Below are 20,399 nucleotides of genomic sequence, written 5' to 3'. Positions count from 1 at the left end.
GCGCACAAGGTTTGCTGGGGCCTCGCCCTTGCACACCATCACACATTTGGAGTTCCGGCCAAATTTCTTTTTTTATTAAAGTCAGCAACTACAAATACTGCAGCTGCTGACTTATAAAATAAGGACACCTACCTGTCCAGGGTGCCCGCGATGTCACCCGAAGCTGATCAGTCCCTCGGCTCCCGGGTGGAGGCACTGCCATCTTCGGTAAGGGAATCAGGAAGTGAAGCCTTGCACCTTCACAGCCTGGTTCCCTACTGCGCATGCGCGAGTCGCGCTGCGCGATCCCACTGGTCCCTGCTGTTTTCTAGGATGACCTGTGTGTCTCCCAGAAGACATCGGGGGGGGGGGGAACGGTGGAGGCGCCGGACATGGCATAGATCACAGTGGTTACTGTGGCTATCTATGCCTAGAAGTGGGAGCAAATACCTGGATTAGACAGGTATCCCCTCCCCCCTGAAAGGTGCCAAATGTGACACCGGAGGATTCCGAAAAGTGGAAGTTCCATTTTTTGGGTGGAACTCCGCTTTAAGCACTTGTTCACCTACCTAAGATTTCATGGCAGACCGTCTCGGGTCGGGTCGTTGTGCTTCGTGCCTCGCACTGACTCCAACCCCCCTCCCCCCTGCTGAAAAAAGCGGGGGGGGGGGGGGGGCAGGAGCCTTGGAAGTTTCATGCATATTTATGTTTCTCACTATTGATCTATCACTCTGGTCCCCTTTCCAGGCCTCTACCCTCACCAGGGTGTTTAACTCTCTTCTTCTTTGCCTTTTTTTCCTCTACCTTCTGTGCTCCAACCGGGAATTGTAAAAGTTCGGCCTCCAGAGGAACGATCGATCAGCAAAGTCCAGTCTGGCAAGGTAAGCGATCCCAACTCCACCAAGCGCCATGGCTGTTCGGCCCATCTCTAGTTATGAGTCGAACTTGATACTTGACAAGGATGCCCATTATCTCCCATTCTATTTGTGATACCCATTAAAACCCTGGCGATAGCGATCCGCCACCACCCCAACGTCTTGGGAATAGAAAGCGGGGGGAAAAGCCATAAGTGTGCTCTATTTGCGCATGATCTCCTGCTGTTTATCACGTCCCCCCCATACCTCAATACCAAATCTTCTGTCCCTATTAAACCGATTTGGTAAAATTTCTGGCCAGTTAGTCAATCGGGATAAATCAGAGGCGCTGAATGTCAACCTACCAACCTCAACGCTCCAGAGTATCAAATCCCAATTCCCCTTCTCTTGCCGACAGTCATCCCTTTCTTATTTGGGTATTAAACTGACTCTGATATAACCTCGCTATACAAAACTAATACAAAACTAACTACCCGCCCTCGTTCGCCCGCTTATTAGAAGACGTGAAGACGTGGTCCTGTCATGGATGGGTAGAATCGCATCGGTCAAAATGACAGTCCTCCCACGGCTACTGTATTACTTTCGAACTCTGCCAATCCAAGTCCCCGTCGCTGCCATACGCCGCTTCCAATCCAAAATCCATCATTACATCTGGGGTTTTAAAGGTCCTAGAATAGCCCGGGCAAGGATGCATGCCCCCAAAGACGAGGGGGTGTGGGGGTGCCCGAGTTTCGAAAGTATTATATAGCCACACAGCCCAATTACTCCAGCTGCACAGCCGTCATTATTGCCCTGAGTGGGTTCCGCTGGAGGCTCAGGCATGTGCTCCACTAGCGATGGACCTTATCCTTTTGGACTTCCCCCCAAAGCACCGCAAAGGTATTTTGAGCCCAACACTCTCTCGTTCCTTAACCACTACAATACAAGGGGGGCATTTTCGCTCCCCTTCCTTCCCAGCCCAATTTTTCAGCTTTCATCGCTCTCGCAATTTCAATGACAATTGCGCGGTCCTGCAGCGCTGTACCCAAATTAAATTTTGATCATTTTGTTCACACAAATAGAGCTTTATTTTGGTGGTATTTATTCACGACTCCGTTTTTAATTTTTTGCGATATAAGCGAAATTTGGAAAAAAAAACAATATTTTCTTTTTTCTATTTTAAAAGAAATCCAATAAAATCAAATTTTGTCATAAATTTAAGCCAAAATGTATTCTGCTACATGTTGTTGGTAAAAAAAAAATCCGTTAAAGCGGGAGTCCACCGGGACTCCGTGTTTTTTTTTTTTTTTTTTTTAAAAAGCCAGCAGCTACAAATACTGCAGCTGCTGACTTTTAAAATCGTGACACTTACCTGTCCAGCGCGCCCGCGATGTCGGCACCCGAAGCCGATCTCTAGGTCGTCTGTCGGGTCCTGCCGCCGCCATCTTGGGTATGGGAATCAGGAAATGGAGCCTTTCGGCTTCATTTCCCGGGTTCCCTACTGCGCATGCGCGAATCGCGCTGCGCAATAAGGACGCTCCCCGCTGCCTCTGGGATCTGTGTGTTTCCCAGCAGGCAGCGGGGCACTTGCGGAAAGGGGCGGGCACTTGCGGAAAGGGGCGTAAGTTACGCCCCTTTCCGCAGAGAGCTATCCCGGAAGTGGGTGCAGTTACCTGGATTATCCAGGTAACTGCACCCCCCTCCCCCCTGAAAGGTGCCAATTGTGGCACCGGAGGGGGGAGGGTTCCGATGAGCGGAAGGTCCACTTTAGGGTGGACCTCCGCTTTAAGTGTATAATAATTGGTTTGTGTGATCACGGAGATATGTACGCAAATGATCATGTACATATGTGTGCAGATAATCATTGGGACATGTGATTTTAGTGGGACATATGTGGGGGACATGTGTTTTTATTATTTGGGGACATGTGTGTTTTGGGGACATGTGTGTTTTGGGGACATATGTGGGGACTGTGTTTATACTGTGTGGTGTGTTGTGTGTATAACACTAGACTGGTGATCAGTGAGTAAAAAGCTGTAAAAAGCAGCCCATACTCACTGATCATCAGCCGGGTGCAGCGATCCGCTCTCCTCTCCTCAGCGACGACTTCCATGTGAGGAGAGGAGAGCCGGACAGCTGTGATTGGACACAGCCGTCATGTGATCAGGAGGGCCAATCACAGAGCCCTCCTGCCGATCCGAGATGCGCCCTGTTCCGGGTGACACGAGCGCATCGGGATCGCGCCGCTGCGCGGGCACGCACGCGCGCGATCCCCCTCCTTCTGAAGGACGTTCCTGAACGTCCAGTCAGAAGGAGGCGGCTCCCACCCGGCCGTATATATATGTACATTGGCCGGGTGGGAAGTAGTTAAACATTTGGGAAATTTGGGCTGTAAAACATGGCCTCTAAGGTCCGCACACACTCCAGTGGCCCCGCTCTTCGGCAATCCCCGGTTCCCCCCCCAGGCAGACAACCAATCAGGTTTAGCTGGTGGGTAAACAAGAGATTATTCTGGATAGGCAACTATGTCTAGATCAGAAAAAAAGAAAATAAGCTGCGCTGAGTGCCCTGTATAATGTGTAACTATAGATAATGTGACAATAAACACAATTCTATTCTACCCCCAACCAATGGGGAAAATATAAACCAAAATGCATAAACAAATGGTGTAATATTCTTTCTGTCCTACCCTTAGGTGGGCAGAACACAACCTCGGTGATGAATAATGCAAATAACGTGATTTAGTTAATTCGATTGATAAAACACCCCGCGAAACACAAAAAAGTCTCTATAAAAAAATAGAAATTGATGAACAGAGAAACAGTCGTGCTGTAATAGATTAACCGAAATCCTCCATAGATGAACCGCGTTCAATCCACCACCATATATCTGAATTCACTTCTTACCAGAAAATCATGACCCCCCCACTACAGAGGGTCACAATCAGCATATAGGTGTGTAATCGTCCCCCACTCCAAAGGAATCCTTATCGATCGCCTCGCACCACCGCTTCCATGTACAAAAGGCTGGATACGTTTTCACAGAATACCTCTCATACGTTTGGAAGGCTCAAGATATGCCCCATGAAAGAGAGATAAACCTCCAGTAGTGAAAAACCTTTTATTGTTAAAATCCAAAAATATAAAATAACACTGTACAATGTGAATGGAATTTCTGAGCCTTACGTCCTTTGCACCGGCCGGACGCACACACGGACAAACCCGTCCTTCCTGGACACCGAACGCGAGGTAACGTTGGCGTGTGGCTCAGCCCTACGCGTTTCGCAAACAAAATTGCGTCATCCAGGGGCACGAGCGGCACACTACATCACCTCCTTTTATAATGCCACTACCCCTCCAAGCCTCGCTCTGGGCGCTCGGCTGTTCCCGCCAAAACCAGGCCTCATTTTCATTAGTAAACAAATACACAGGTCCTCCTTTTCACTAGAAAAAGGGGGGGGGGGTATTGCGGTGTTGGATCGCGATTGTGGATGATAGTAACACCTATACCATTTTGAATAGGGATCCTATCTTGAATTATAAAAAAAACTCTTGAAAAGATTGTGGATCGGGGTTTCCGGAGGGGAATTTTGAATGAAAAAGAGAAACTCTTTCTGGTACCACGTGCCCCGCGCACGCCGGTGATGTACTACCTTCCTAAATTACATAAAAGTGTGATTTGCCCCCCCCCCCCCCCCCGGGGCGTCCGATTGTAAGTGGTATAGATTCGGTTACGTCCCGGGTGGGGAAATATATAGATCACTTTCTGCAGCCGTTGGTCCGGACTATGCCGTCCTATATTAAGGACACGAAACAGGTTATTAACATGTTGTCTAACATGGCCCCCAAGAGAGGCCTATGGATGGTCACTGCTGATGCCACCGCTCTATACACCATCATCCCACATCATTTGGGTTTAGGGGCAGTCAGGCTTTACCTTGAAAGAGGATCAGGCCTGGAGCCCTTACAGATTGATTTTTATTATGGAGCTTTTTAGAATACGCAGCCAATCACAACTATTTCTGGTTTGATCACCAATTCTATCGCCAGGACAGGGGGGTGGCTATGGGGGGGCTAAGTATGCCCCCAGCCTTGCCAACCTGTTCATGGCCAAGTGGGAGGAGGATATCATTGATGCTCCCAGGAGGCCTGAGGTGGCCTTGTGGGCACGCTATATCGATGACGTCCTCCTCCTGTGGGATGGGGTAGAATCAGAATTACACACATTTATGGCCACCCTCAACATGAACAATAGAGGCATCAAATTCAATTTTGAGGCTAGCCAAAAAGAGATTTGTTTTTTAGATTTGAATATTAAGGTAGAAAACGAACGTTTTGTGACCTCTACTTTTTTTTTTAAAACAACTGATCATAACTCGTACATCCCCCCCTAGACAGCTGCCACTATGAACCTTGGTGAGGGCGGTACCCCAGGGACAGTTTACACGTCTAAGAAGGAACTGTACTGAATTAGAGACTTTTGAGGAACAGGCAGCTGTCCTCTCAAATAGATTTTTGGAGAAGGGGTACAGTAGGGATTTTTTGTCCAAGGCTCTTCAAAGTGCCCGTGAAAAGGATAGGGTGGAGTTGCTGGGTGACAAAAAATTGGAGGATAGAGAGGCACAAAATAAGATTCCATTTATCACGACTTTTTTTCGGTGCAGCATCGTAGCATTAAGCACCTAATACAAAAGCACTGGCATTTACTAACGAGTGACCCAATTCTCGGTGCCATCCTACCGGAGAAACCACAGGCAGTGTTCAAGGGAGCATCCTCTTTGGGTAATCGTGTTGCACCAAGTGTACACGATCCCCCGAGTACTAATAGGTGTTTTTTTTTCCGAATCTTAAAGGATACTATAAATGTAAAAACTGCCAAGTTTGTACCCTAAATAGGTGTAAGGACAGGAAGATTACCAATTTCGTTTCGACTAGTACATCAAGGTCTTACGAGGTCGAACCCTTCATCACCTGTTCATCTGAGGGAGTGGTATATTTGATACAGTGCCCTTGTGGCCTCCAATATGTCGGGAGGACCAAAAGGGCGCTGAAGGTGAGACTTAAAGAACACATAGGGAACATAAGGAGAGGCTTTGATAAGCATCCAGTGAGGGAGTGGTATATTTGATACAGTGCCCTTGTGGCCTCCAATATGTCGGGAGGACCAAAGGGGCGCTGAAGGTGAGACTTAAAGAACACATAGGGAACATAAGGAGAGGCTTTGATAAGCATCCAGTGAGGGAGTGGTATATTTGATACAGTGCCCTTGTGGCCTCCAATATGTCGGGAGGACCAAAGGGGCGCTGAAGGTGAGACTTAAAGAACACATAGGGAACATATGGAGAGGCTTTGATAAGCATCCAGTGTCGCGTCACTTTGACCAAATGCACAATAGGGACCCCTCCAATACTTTATATATGGGCATTGACAAGTATAGGCCCCATTGGAGGGGTGGGTCATTGGTCAGGGAGATTTCGAGACAGGAGATGGCGTGGATATACAAACTTAGAACTTATGTCCTGTATGGCCTCAATGTGGATACGGATGTTAACGCATTCATTAACAATGCTTGAGTGCATTTATATGCCGTATAGGATTTATTTTTTATTTTTTTCGTAATCTTCCTTCCTTTGGGATAATTGATATAGCTATCTGAGGTATATTTGTATTGTACATTGAAGGCTCTAGAAGGGTCTTGGTCTATGCTAAATGTATTTATTATATGCTTTTGTGAGCCCTCCCTGACGACCTGTGCTCTGGGCCAATGTTTTTTTCTTTTTTGGGACACTATGGGGACAAAGAGGGATGGTGTCAGAGAGTTGCCAGTAGCGGACGTGTCACTGGGCGCGCTGTGGGGCGTCGGTGTGTGCTGGTGCGTGCTGGTGCGCGTCGGTGCACATTGGCACCAATCGGCCTACTTAAGTGTTCCCCCGCGGTGTGCTCGGTGCTGTCCGATCTGCAGCTTCCTGTGCCCTGTTACCTATGACTTTGCTTGTGTTCCTGACCTCCTGTTTACCCGGCTCGTCCCTTGGATTATCCTGTCTGCTGCCTGCCTTTGACCTCGGCCTGTCTCTGACCTCGCATCTGCCCGCTCCTTTGTACCATGCTGCCCGCCTGTTGCCAACCCTGCTTGTGATCCGGACTTCAACTTGCTCATCCCTATTCTGCACCGTCTGCCTGCTGTCATCTGTGCCTGTGGCTGGACCTGCTCACCATCTCCTGTTTGCATCTGCTCCTGCATCCAACTGTGAGAGTCTGTCTACCTGTCCGAACCCAGCCGTTGGATCTCTTCTCCAGCATCTAACCCGCCAGGCTCTCATACCCGTCTGCGCTCCCGTGCCACCTGTCCATCCTACCAGGGGCCGTGAACCAGACCCGTAAGGGAGACCTTCCCCTGCTATCTCGGGCTCACCTGTCAGGTACGTGGGTCTGACAGTTAGTGGGGGTTATACCCCTATGGTTGTTTTTGAGAGGGGGTTCACGCCTCCATATCAATTTAAGGCTATGGGTGATTGAAGGCGACTATTTAAAATTTCTCAATTTTTTTCTTTATCTGAGTTAATATATAATCAAGGATTAGTGAATAGAAAGAAGTATATGCCTTTGGACATGATCGAACTAATTCAATTGCGGAAGGTAGAAAGGTTGCTTTGATCCCATTTTTTGGAGTGGGTATATTACGGAGTTATGTATATGAATTTCCAGCTTAGCTTTGGTCCTGTCTTCACCCTTTAAGGGGATTTATTTTATGTATACGTTAATTATGTATACAATGTGGCCCATTTGTTGTTTGATTTTAGAGGGGTGGGATACTGACACTTACTCCTTTTGCATTTTATTTATCCGTATTTTAATTTATTTTTGTCTGTTTATCATGGGCTGCCCCATATGGGACGTGGACAAGGGAATCTTTGTGTTGATTGGGTGCATTGAGAAGGTGCGTCTATGGATGGGAGTGAGGCCCGGCTAGAATGCTAGTTCATGTGGGTCGGGTGCGGGGGACCGGAAATTAGCGGAGTGCGCCGCATGTTATTGGTCCTTTTGTTGTGTTGTTAGTAAAGCGGAAGTTGTTACGGACCGGATGGAACGGACCGGAAGTTTAGATAATGCGGTGGGCCGGAAGTCGAGCGCAGTACGCTGCGCGTTGTTGGCTCTCTGAGGCACCGTTGTCAACAGTGGAAGTGACGTGGGCCGGATGTGACGAACAGGAAGTGGGGCAAAGCGTGCTGCGTTCCATTGAATGTTATCAAGAGATGGGGGTAATCCCTGTATTGGATGAAAATGAGGCTTGGCCACTACGAAGCTTTATATTGGCCCACTATTTGGATTGGATGGAGGAGTGAACTTGGGAGGTTTCTAGTGATAAGGAGGACCTGTGTATTTGTTTACTAATGAAAACGAGGCCTGGTTTTGGCGGGAACAGCCGAGCGCCCAGAGCGAGGCTTGGAGGGGTAGTGGCATTATAAAAGGAGGTGATGTAGCGTGCCGCTCGTGCCCCTGGATGAAGCAATTTTGTTGCGAAACGCGTAGGGCTGAGCGACACGCCAACGTTACCTCGTGTACGGTGTTTAGGAAGGACGGGTTTGTCCGTGTGCGTCCGGCCGGCGCAACGTACGTAAGGCTCAGAAATTCCATTCACATTGTACAGTGTTATTTTATATTTTTGGATTTTAACAATAAAAGGTTTTACACTACTGGAGGTTTATCTCTCTTTCATGGGGCATATCTTGAGCCTTCCAAACGTATGAGAGGTATTCTGTGAAAACGTATCCAGCCTTTTGTACATGGAAGCGGTGGTGCGAGGCGATCAATAAAGATTCCTTTGGAGTGGGGGGACGATTACACACCTATATGCTGATTGTGACCCTCTGTAGTGGGGGGGTCATGAATTTCTGGTAAGAAGTGAATTCAGATATATGGTGGTGGATTGAACGCGGTTCATCTATGGAGGAATTTCGTTTAACCACTTACAGACCGGACCATTTTGCTGGTCAAAGACCAGACCACTTTTTGCGATTCGGCACTGCGTCGCTTTAACTTGACAATTGCGCGGTCGTGCGACGTGGCTCCCAAACAAAATTGACGTCCTTTTTTTCCCCACAAATAGAGCTTTCTTTTGGTGGTATTTGATCACCTCTGTGGTTTTTATTTTTTGCGCTATAAACAAAAATAGAACTTTTTGTTATAATAAATATCCCCCAAAAATATATAAAAAAATCTCAATAAGCGATTATTGATTGGTTTGCGCAAAAGTAATAGCGTTTACAAAATAGGGGATAGTTTTATGGCATTTTTATTAATAATTTTTTATTATTTTTTTTTTTACTAGTAATGGCGGCGATCAGCGATTTTTTTATTGTGACTGCGACATTATGGCGGACACATTGGACATTTTTGACACATTTTTGCGACCATTGTCATTTATACAGCAATCAGTGCTATATAAATGCAGTGATTCCTGTGTAAATGACACTGGCGGTGAAAGGGTTAACCAGTGGGTGGCAGTGTAGGGGTTAAGTGTTCCTAGGGGCGTGTTACTAACTGTGGGGGGGGGGCTGGGCTTTCATTTAGTCAACACTGATCTCTGCTCCAATCACATGGAGCAGAGATCAGCGTCACTAGTTGCTAGGCAGAATGGAGAAATGCTGTTTACAACGGCATTTCTTCATTCGGCTGCTCCGTGAGACGATTGCGGGGATGCCCACAGCGATCGAGACTCACGGGGGTCCTGAGCAGTGCAGGAGCGCGCTGCCGGCGGCGCGCTCCCGATGGCAGGGCGGCAAATTTAAAGGGACGTACAGGTACGCCCATTTGCCTGCCTGTGCCATTCTGCCGACGTACATCGGCGTGCGCTGGTCGGCAAGTGGTTAATCTATTACACCCCTTTCACACCAGGGCGTTTTGCAGGCGCTATAGCGTTAGAAATAGCGCCTGCAATCCGCCCTAAAGAAGCTGCACCATTGTGTGTAGTGTGATCCCCCGAGGGCTTTCACACTACAGCGGTGCGCTGGCAGGACGTCAGAATAAAGTCCTGCCAGCAGCTTCTTTGGAGCTGTGAAGGAGCGGTGTGTTTACCCCTCCTCCACCGCTGCTGCCCATTGAAATCAATGGGGCAGCGTTGTAATACCACCGGCAAAACGCCACTATTGCGGCATATTCCCGGCGGTTTTAACCCTTTCGCGGCCGCTAGCGGGGGGTAAAAGCACCCTGCTGGCGGCCGAAATGCGCCACAAATCCGACGGTAAAGCGCAGCTAAAAATAGCGGCGTTTTACCGCCCACGCTATCGGCGGTGTGGTGTGAAAGGGGTCTTAAAGCACTTGGGCTTTCACATTGGGACTGCAGATGGGGCTTCTTTCAAGCGCTTTACAGGCGCTTTTTTTAACGCTAAAGCGCCTGAAAAACGCCCCAGTGTGAAAGGGGTCTTAAGCCGCAGCTGAACCCAGTTCCTTGGGACTAACTTTTTATATTTTTATAATTCACCTTAGCGCAGTTTTTTTTTTCTTTTCTTTTTTTCAAGTATCTAGATCTCAGAGGAATACGTCCTTCCTCACAATACACAGACAGCTTGGAGGCCACGAAGGCATCCGCAATGTAGCCCTGATTGAGGCGGGATATATATGGTGGTACCAGAACGCCTCTCCAAAATGTATCCGGGAGCCTCGGACTTTTGCTTCAGGGGTTGTGGACAAAGTGGGTTCACCGCTCCATGTATGGTGGACGTGCCCCAAGGTTCACCGCTCCATGTATGGTGGACGTGCCCCAAGGTTTGTTGCTTCTGGATCAGGGACCACTCACTCGTATTATGGATCACAATGGTTAATATTGTTAAAGACGCCCTTCTAAACAAACCAGTGGACAATATCTCTAGACCCACTCCGACTGTAATATACTACGTCTTTTCTTGGTGGCAAAAATCGCCTGGAGAAGCCCCATTGTAGAGATGGCATTGATGAAACGCAAACTAAATTGGATCATGTTAAACGAGAAAATAGTGAGCATTCTAGGTGGCAAACAACCCCCCTTGTGAGAAAATGTGATCACCCTGGCTCACTTACCTACAGACCCCCGAGACCTAAGGCTATCCACTCAGACAGCCGACCACGGATTCCCGGATAGACCCACCTTTCCCTCTTCTCTCTCCTCTTCTCTTCTACCATAGCTTTATCTCATGCTTACCTCCGACATTGATCTTCCATGATCTTCTCGCTTTCCCTCTTCTCTCTCCTCTTCTCTTCTACCATAGCTTTATCTCATGCTTACCTCCGACATTGATCTTCTCACTTTCCATCATCTTCTTGGATATCCCAGACTCGCCTGGGAATATTGCTGAGTATAGGGTCCCCTATAGGGGGCAGTTGTGTTAAACAATTGCCGAAGGAATCTTACCCGCTACGGTAGCAAGCCACCCAGACTATTTGGCTGTGATTTTACTCTGGTTAGGATGTTTCACGGAGACCAAGTTGTCCTTCATACATACAATGTATTGGCTGATAGAATGACCGTGGGGTACAGGTAGGTTCCGTGTTCTGCCCGTATTTCAACACTAGACACCGTCCTGCCTCCCATCTTAGGGGGCCGCAATAAAGGACCCAACCTGAGAGTCGGGTCTACATTGGTCTGTATTAAGCCAAGCACTCAATTGTGGAATTTGTATACTGGGTCCGTGCTTGGATGTTTGCTTTCATGTCCAACTGGTTTTTTTATACATGTGGAGCAAGTGAGGACTGTTCTATTGACGGTTCTTTAACAATCTACGTAAACGATCAATAAAAACCATTGAAACTGAAAAAGGGGAAAAGGAGATAAGAAACAAAGGGAGAGAAGGAGGAGAAACGAGTAAAGGAGAGGGGAAGGAAAGGGAGAGAAGAAGGAAAGGGAAAGGAGAAATGAGTAAAGGAGAGAGGAACAAAAGGGAGAGAAGAAGGAAAAGGAGAGAAGAAACAAAGGGAGAGAAGAAGGAGAAACGAGTAAAGGAGAGGAGAAGGAAAGGGAGAGGAGAAACAAAGGGAGAGAAGAAGGAGAAAGGAGTAAAGGAGAGAGGAAGGAAAGAGAGAGGAGAAGCAAAAGGAGAGGAGAAACAAAGGGAGAGAAGGAGAAACGAGTAAAGGAGAGGGGAAGGAAAGGGAGAGAAGAAGGAAACGGAGAGAAGAAGGAGAAAGGAGTAAAGGAGAGAGGAAGGAAAGGGAGAGGAGAAGCAAAAGGAGAGAAGGAGAAACGAGTAAAGGAAAGGGGAAGGAAAGGGAGAGAAGGGAAAGGAGAGGAGAAACAAAGATAGAGAAGAAGGAGAAACGAGTAAAGGAGAGGGGAAGGAAAGGGAGAGAAGGAGTAAAGGAGAGAGGAAGGAAAGGGAGAGGAGAAGGAAAAGGAGAGAAGGAGGAGAAACGAGTAAAGGAGTGGGGAAGGAAAAAGAAATAAAGGAGAGAAGAAACAAAGGGGGAGAAAGAACGGGACAGAAGCAGGACAGGAAAAGAAGAGAAAGGGAGAGAAGGGAATGAATAGGAGTAAGGAGAGAAGGAAGAGAAGAAAAAAGGAGACAAGGGAAAGAAAGAAGGGAGAAAGGAACCAGAAAGGGGAGATAAAGGAAAGAGAGAGAAGGAGTAAAGGAGAGAAGAAGGAAAGAGCGAGAAGGGAAAGAAAGAAAGGAACAGGAAAGGAGAGAAGAAGGAAAGAGAGGAAAAGGAGTAAGGGAGGAAAGAATAGGAGAAAGGAGAGAAGAAGGGAACGGAAGGAAGAAGGAATTGGAAAGGACATAAAAAAAGCAAGAGAAAGAAAAAGGAGCAAGGGAGGAAAGAAGGAAAAGGAGAGGAGAAAGAAAGAAAGGGAGAGAAGGGATGGGGCAGAGGCAAGAGAAGGATAAAAGGAAAGGAAATGACAGGGAGACAAGAGAAGGGAGAGAAGAAGGAAAATGATATAAGAATGAAAGAGATAAAAGAATGGAAGAATAGAGGAAGGGAAGGAAGAAGGACAGGTAGGGAAGCAGGAGAATGATGGAAAAGTGGAAAGGAGGACAGGGAGAGAATAAAAGAGATAAAAGGGAAGGGACACAAGCAAGACAATAATGCAAAAAAGTATAGGAACAATGGAGGGATCCTCTATAAACTTCAGACGCCAGGAAACTAATTCTGAGATCATCGCAAGACGGTACAGAACTTTTTCTGTTGTACATTAATTCAACCCCCGATACCCGCTGACGTTGCCCCTCGGAGATGGGCTCACTCCTCTGCATATTTTAGTCTTGCCAAAGCTGACCCCTTTCTGGAGATCTCATGGATTTCACTCTTTCAGATGATCCGTCCTTCTTTCTGTTTCATCATTCCTCAATTCCCGCCAAAACATACCCCAAATCTATCCCCTGTCATCTCTTGAATGCTGCTAAATCACGCATCCCCCTAAAATGGAAGGTCACCAACCCTTCTATGGTCTTTCTTTGGTTACGCAGAGTTGATGACATTTGTAATATGGAGGACCTATTACTCTCCTCCCAGAATAAGCAGGAAGCCTTCAAGAAGACTTGGTTTTACTGGCTAGACTTCCCATTTTCAGAGGAAGGTAAAGCTCTCATGTTTGAAGACACTTCAATTTGCTCCTTATGTGCCCCAACACCTGGGGAGGTTTTATTTTTCTCCTCTTCCTGACCCCTGTAATACCCTATACTATCCCCCCCCTTATTGACACTTACGTAGATGGTCCTCTTTCCCCCCCTATCCATTGTACCCCATGTCCTTTTCCATTTCTCTCCCCATCCTGGTTACTTTGTCATCATTTTGATCACTTACTGGTCATTCATGACATTTCTGATTGATCCCGTCATCTATACAAAACTTGATTGTTCTGGACTTGCTTGCTTGGTATACCCTTCGAAAAAGGGATGTTACCTTCCTGGTGTAGTGCATAGTAAACCTTATTGTTTTTTTTTAATTAAAGAAATAAAGAATTAAAACAAAAATGGAAAAGAAAGGGGGACAAGTGGAGAAGGTAGAGAAGAAGAGAGAGGTCAAGAGAAGGGTGGAAGGAAGGGAAGGATGAGGAAATGGTGGACTGGATGTAGGAGGAGGAAAGCCCCACAAACAGGATCTATGAAGTCCACATTCCATTTTATTCAAACTCTTAAATCATAAAACACCAACATGTTTTGGGTGTTCAGAGCGCCCCCTCCATCTGGGGATGGTACTACCGAACAAAGCGTGTACTGGATTGATATAATTAGAGTGATCCTGAGGGGTAATTAGTCTGATGATGGCTCCAGATACCGGCACAGTCATCAGACTGATCACCGAATATGGCTCCAGATACCGGCACAGTCATCAGACTGATCACCGAATATGGCTCCAGATACTGGCACAGTCATCAGACTGATCACCGAATATGGCTCCAGATACCGGCACAGTCATCAGACCGATCACCGAATATGGCTCCAGATACCGGCACAGTGGCTCACCGAATATGGCTCCAGATACCGGCACAGTCTTCAGACTGATCACCAATTAATAAATACTTCATCAATAGAATTGGATTTGTTTGCCTGGGGTTCAGGGTTCATACTTATAATCCAACCTCCCTTCTATAAAATGAACATTCTTTATTTGGTGAGACTTGATCAGACACACAACGATATATTAATATTCTTTATTCAGAAATAGTGATAGAGAAAACAGCGGCTACGAGGCGTATAACAGGAACATCGCAATCTGAATACGGACAATACACAAACCATGGAACCCTGAGTTAGATGCTGATGGCTGAGTAGATAAAATATCAGACTTTTCATCTTCTGCTATAACACCTTCCTTCCATACTTCTTTTATTCTAATCGTCTCCTCAACACTTTTAATGTGCCCATAGATATAAGACAATTGTGGACCAGTCTTGTCATCGGTCATATCAGGTAAGGACTGTATGTCTATGGACTTCCCCAATCTGTCCAGACACCCCTGAGGCTAAGCCGGAATGTTTCCTTCGTTCTCCAGAACTAAGCCGGTCATGGGGATGTCTGTGATAGGTAAACCAGTATGCTTGACCAATGTAGATTGTGTATGTTTATGTCAGTCCATAGAACATCTTACATCTATGGGCACCTTCATGTATCTATCCATGAATACTATTAATGCCTCACTTACACAGATCTATAAAAATATACATAGTGGCCTGTAAGCCAGAAAGAGATGTTTATGTTCAAAAAGGTTTAACAAACAGACATACTGTATTCCTGTGGTCTGATATATCAAATAAAACATAAAGGTTTGGCAAACTAAGCCAAGAAACATGAACAATCCATGAGGGTTTTATGAGGGTTCTTTGAGACTTCCACAAAGTTTCCTTGAGGGTACGATGAAGGTTTTATGAGGGTTCCACAAGGATTTCATTAGGGCTATTTGAGGGCTCCATAATGATTCCATGAGGGTTTAATAAAGGATCCATGAGAGTTTTATGAAAGTTCCTCAAAGATTTCATGAGGGTTTTATGAATGTTCCACAAATACTTCATGATGGTTTCATGAAAGTTCCATGAGGATTCATTGAGGGTTTAATCAAAGTTGCATGAGGATTCATTGAGGGATTTATGAAAGTTCCATGAGGATTCATTGAGGGATTTATGGAAGTTCCATGAGGATTCATTGAGGGATTTATGAAAATTCCATGAGGATTCATTGAGGGTTTAATCAAAGTTACATAAGGATTTCTTGAGGGTTTATGAAAATTTTATGAGGATTCATTGAGGGTTTTAAGAAAGTTCTGTGAGGATTCATTGAGGGATTTATGAAAATTCCATGAGGATTCATTAAAGGTTCACTGAGTATTCCATGAGAGTTTTATGAAAGTTCCACAAATATTTCATGAGGGTTTTATGAAAGTTCCACAAATATTTCATGAGAATTTTTATGAAAGTTCCTTAAAGTTGCCTTGAGGGTTTTATGAAAATTCTATGTGGATTCCTTAAGAGTTTCATGAAAGTTCCAAGAAGATTCCTTGAGGATTTTATGAAAATTTCAAGAGGATTTATTAAGAGTTTAATGAATATTCCACAAGGATTCAATGAAGGTCTATGAAGGTTCATAAAAAATGCACAAGGATTCCAAGAAGGTTTTATGAGGGTTCCACAATGATTCCATAAGGGTTCAATGAAGATGCCATGAGGGTTTTATGAAAGTTCCACAATTATTTAATGAAGGTGTTATGAAAGTTCCACAAATATTTCATGAGAGTTTTATGAAAGTTCCTTAAGGTATCCTTGAGGGTTTTTTGAATGTTCCATCATGTTTCCTTGAGGGTTTTATGAAAATTACATGAGGATTTCTTGAGGGTTTTATGAAAATTTAATGAGGATTCATTGAGGGTTTTAAGAAAGTTCTGTGAGGATTCATTGAGGGATTTATGAAAATTCCATGAGGATTCATTAAAGGTTCACTGAGTATTCCATGAGGGTTTTATGAAAGTTCCACAAATATTTCATGAGGGTTTTATGAAAGTTCCACAAATATTTCATGAGGGTTTTATGAAAGTTCCACAAATATTTCATGAGAATTTTTATGAAAGTTCCTTAAAGATGCCTTGAGGGTTTTATGAAAATTCCATGAGGTTGCCTTGAGGGTTTTATGAAAATTCTATGTGGATTCCTTAAGAGTTTTATGAAAGTTCCAAGAAGATTCCTTGAGGATTTTATGAAAATTTCAAGAGGATTTATTAAGAGTTTAATGAATATTCCACAAGGATTCATTAAAGGTCTATGAAGGTTCATAAAAAATGCACAAGGATTTCAAGAAGGTTTTATGAGGGTTCCCCAATGATTCCATAAGGGTTCAATAAAGATGTCATGAGGGTTTTATGAAAGTTCCACAATTATTTAATGAAGGTTTTATGGAAGTTCCACAAATATTTCATGAGAGTTTTATGAAAGTTCCTTAAGGTATCCTTGAGGGTTTTTTGAATGTTCCATGATGTTTCCTTGAGGGTTTTATGAACATTCCATGGTGATTGCTTGAGGGTTTTATGAAAATTGCATGAGGATTCCGTGTAGGTTTTCTGAAAGTTCTATGAGGATTCCTTGAGCGTTTTATTAAGTTTCAAGAAGATTCATTGAGGGTTTTAGGAATATTCCATGAGTATTCATTTGGGAGTTTATGAGGGTTCATAAAAATGTCTAGAAAGAAACTAGAAGATTTTGTCATATGGTGGTTATTGTAGCTTATCAGTGACATCCCCCATTAAATATCCATTATCTGTTGACACTTGTTAAGCAGTGAAGAAGTCACTTCTCATCTCTTTCTCCTAAGTCCAGAATCCACTTGTCTTCAATTGTGCCCAAAGAATTGGCATTCATTTTTATACTCCATCTTTATGACATCGACCATTATTCCCTTGGAGATTCGCTGTCCAAGGGCCTCGGCTATGGAATGCTCCACCAATCAACATCCGCCTGGAAGAAAATCACCTGGCTTTTTAGGAAAAAACTCAAGACCTTCCTCTTTTAGCAGATGATCAAAGCTCGTCACAGCGTCTAGAGGCGATTCAGTGCGCATTGTGCGCTATACAAGTATTTCATTCATTCATTATTCTGTTGTATCATCCTAAATGCATAAAGAGAGCTGTGTTGGTAGCCTGTGATGGAAGAAGCCATCCATCGCTCTACTTTTGTTCTTCAAAGTTGGGCCAAGACCAAATACAAAAATTGGGATTACTGCCAATGATTTAGTATTTGGCACCAGTTGAGAAATGCCCGCTCTCGTTAGTGCACACGTGTTGTAACAGAGTACCTGTATCTGTGGTTAGTACCTGGTGCTTCTTCAGTGTGACCCCCTAAATGTCCTGAAATTAGGCACAGTATGTACATTTCTATATCGGAGCTGTGACACCCCTCAATCCCCTCCTGTGTCCTTCAAAACTAACACCTCTCTGTGGTGCAGTATAAAAATTGTGGGCACGTGGGCTATTGAACATTTATCATTGCCGATTAGCTCTCTACCAATGGCAGATTCACTTTGGAGAAGGACTTCCATGTAAACAAAGTTTGTCCTATTCATCCCGGGTATTTTATTCATTGAAATGTTAAAATAATTACTATATTTATGCCAGTTACTAGTTTGGTTTTGTTTTCTTTAGATGAGGAAGCCACTAACATTCCAGACTCATATAGAGATTATTGCTGCCTTGTCTCTGGGGGTAAGGACACTCCATCTGTGCATCCTTACCTCGCCTCCATAGACAGCTGAGCTCCAGGCCCGTGGCACTGGGAAGTGTACATGCAGGGAGTTGCTGTTCCATGAAATTCTCTATCTTCAGCATCCATCAGACGTAGATTTCTGAAGTCCACATCATCCCAATGTTTGTGGAGCGTAATATAACATAAAAGCAGAAGAAAGTCCCTTTTGTGCCTTCTAAACTTAGACTGGGGAGGAAATTTGAGGAGCCATGATTGGGAGATACCAAGGGTGCACAATTCTGTGTTTGTTAAACCAGGAGCTTCGGAATCAGAAGAGAAGCTCATAAATGTCCTCCTTCAGACCGGACCACTTTTGGCATCATGCTCTACACGGGTCGTGGCCATTATGATGTTAAAATTCTTCATAAGTCTTGCCAGTTAAAGCCATAGGGACCCCTAAACTGCAAGCAGTTTTTCACAGGTTGTTTTCGCATTGAACTTTCAATATATGACCAGTTTAGATTGCAAATAGCATCAAGCAGAGTTCTTCCAAGTCTTCAAGCTTCACATATAGTAATATGGCTGCTGGTTTCTTCAAGAAGCAAAAAATGATAATTAAAAAGAAAACACGATTATGTTGCAAAACAAAATTGTAAAAATGCAGTATTGCGATAAAAATTTCTCATAATGTAAGAAGAATTTGCATAGTTCTGTACTTTCTATAACCTCAGCAGTCTCAGGTGGTGCCACACAAAACACGAGACATCTTCTTATATTCCATGAATGTTATGAGGTGCGAAATTTCATGCCCAACAACGGAACAGATAAAACCATTCTGTTTGGTGCTGTCTGAAATATTAAGCTCCATCTGGGGTTTCTTTGGTCTAATGAACATTTTACATAAGGAACAGTAAGGAAGAGTCTGTAATTTCGGTCCTTGAGGTCTACATAGGTTGTGGTTCTTCATGACAAAGTCACATAATCTGAGATCAACACAGGGAGATCACAGTGACCAGATCATCTTGGAGGCATTTTTTTCACAGTAAGAAGCATGGACTCTTCTTTTTTACTGGATTTGGGTTGAGAACGGCTCTCACTGATTCTGAGAAAACCTCTTTGATGCCATCTTGGTTCAGCGCTGAGCACTCCATGTACTTCACTGCGTGAATTTGCTTGGACAAGCTGACCCCTTGTTGGTGGGTGATCGGTAGCTGGTTCTGCTCTTTTAGCTTTTTGATGACATCTGGGTTGGTTCTTAGATCCTTCTTGGTGCCCACCAGGAGGATGGGAACGCTAGGGCAATGGTGGCCCACTTCAGGGTACCACTTGTGCTTGACGTTCTCGTAAGATGGAGGACTGGCAATGGAGAAGCAGATGATGAAGACATTAGTCTGGGGGTAAGACAATGTCCTTAGTCGGTCATACTCTTCTTGGCCAGCTGTATCCCACAAGTTCAGGCTCACGGTTTTTCCATCCACTGTACATTGGGCACTGTAGTTGTCAAACACTGTGGGGATGTACTCCTTGGGGAAAGCATTGGTTGTGTAACAGATGAGAAGACAAGTTTTCCCCACAGCTCCGTCCCCGACTACCACACACTTAATGCTCTGCATGGTCTCTGTTGTGTCCAGTTTCAGCAACCTGGAAAAGAGACATAAGAATGAAGTCAGGTGTACGAAACATCAACTTCGAACAAAACGGTCAACGATAAGAATACCTAAAACCAATATTTCATTTAAGCGGAGGATGGACAACCAACTGACTTCCTTATAATCATCAAGGACACCAGCTGCAAGATCTCCCCAAATTACTACAGAGACTTACACCTCTTGTAGAAGTCTGAGTAATCTAAATAAAGGAGAACCCCAACTCTTCAAAGACAGGAGAAGACCCCATCACAATAGGTTCAGTTTGTAGCTGGAAAATCAGAGTTTTGTAGAAGATTTTACCAACCTTCACCCATCAGCTTTGGTCTACAGACTCTTTGAACATGTGTTTTGTTTAAGCTGACATTCATATCATACATTTATACAATACAATAGCAAAAACGACTTCCATGGATACAATTTCCACGTCATTGACTTGGATTTATGCTGGATTTATGGATCCATCAAGGACATGGGGGTGGAAGTGCTGGTGTTTGTCATTTACAGGCTGCTACTACAGAGAAGTGGAGGGATGGCCCAGAAGGAAGCCTCTTCTAAAGATGATGCACAAGAAAGACCACAAACAGTTTGCTGAAGACAAGCAGACTAAGGAGATGGATTACTGGAACCATGTCCTGTGGTCTGATGAGACCAAGATAAAGGTATTTGGTGTCAGATGGTGACAAGCGTGTGTGGGGGCAACCAGGTGAGGAGGACAAAGACAAGTGTGTCTTGTCTACAGTCAGGCATGGTGGTGGGAGTGTCATGGTCTGGGGCTGCATGA

At 44.8% G+C, this 20,399-nt stretch overlaps 1 protein-coding gene across 1 annotated transcript in view; it reads right to left on the bottom strand.

The window, feature by feature from the left end:
- Positions 1-14,444: 14,444 nt before the first annotated feature.
- LOC143958891 (rho-related GTP-binding protein RhoG-like) overlaps positions 14,445-20,399 on the bottom strand; it is a 42,998-nt gene continuing 37,043 nt past the window's right edge. Inside the window, exon 2 of the mRNA XM_077467873.1 lies at positions 14,445-19,610. Coding sequence (XP_077323999.1) covers positions 19,007-19,582 — 576 coding nt within the window. The 5' untranslated portion in view covers positions 19,583-19,610 and the 3' untranslated portion in view covers positions 14,445-19,006. The remainder of the gene's footprint in view (positions 19,611-20,399) is intronic.

The sequence above is a fragment of the Lithobates pipiens genome, unplaced genomic scaffold (assembly GCF_037356315.1).
Source record: "Lithobates pipiens isolate NorthernLeopardFrog02 unplaced genomic scaffold, aLitPip1_a1.2 Scaffold_63, whole genome shotgun sequence".
In the NCBI taxonomy this organism is placed as follows: Eukaryota; Metazoa; Chordata; class Amphibia; order Anura; family Ranidae; genus Lithobates; species Lithobates pipiens.
Note: the sequence above shows the minus strand (reverse complement) of the source record. Positions and strands in the feature narration are given on the sequence as shown.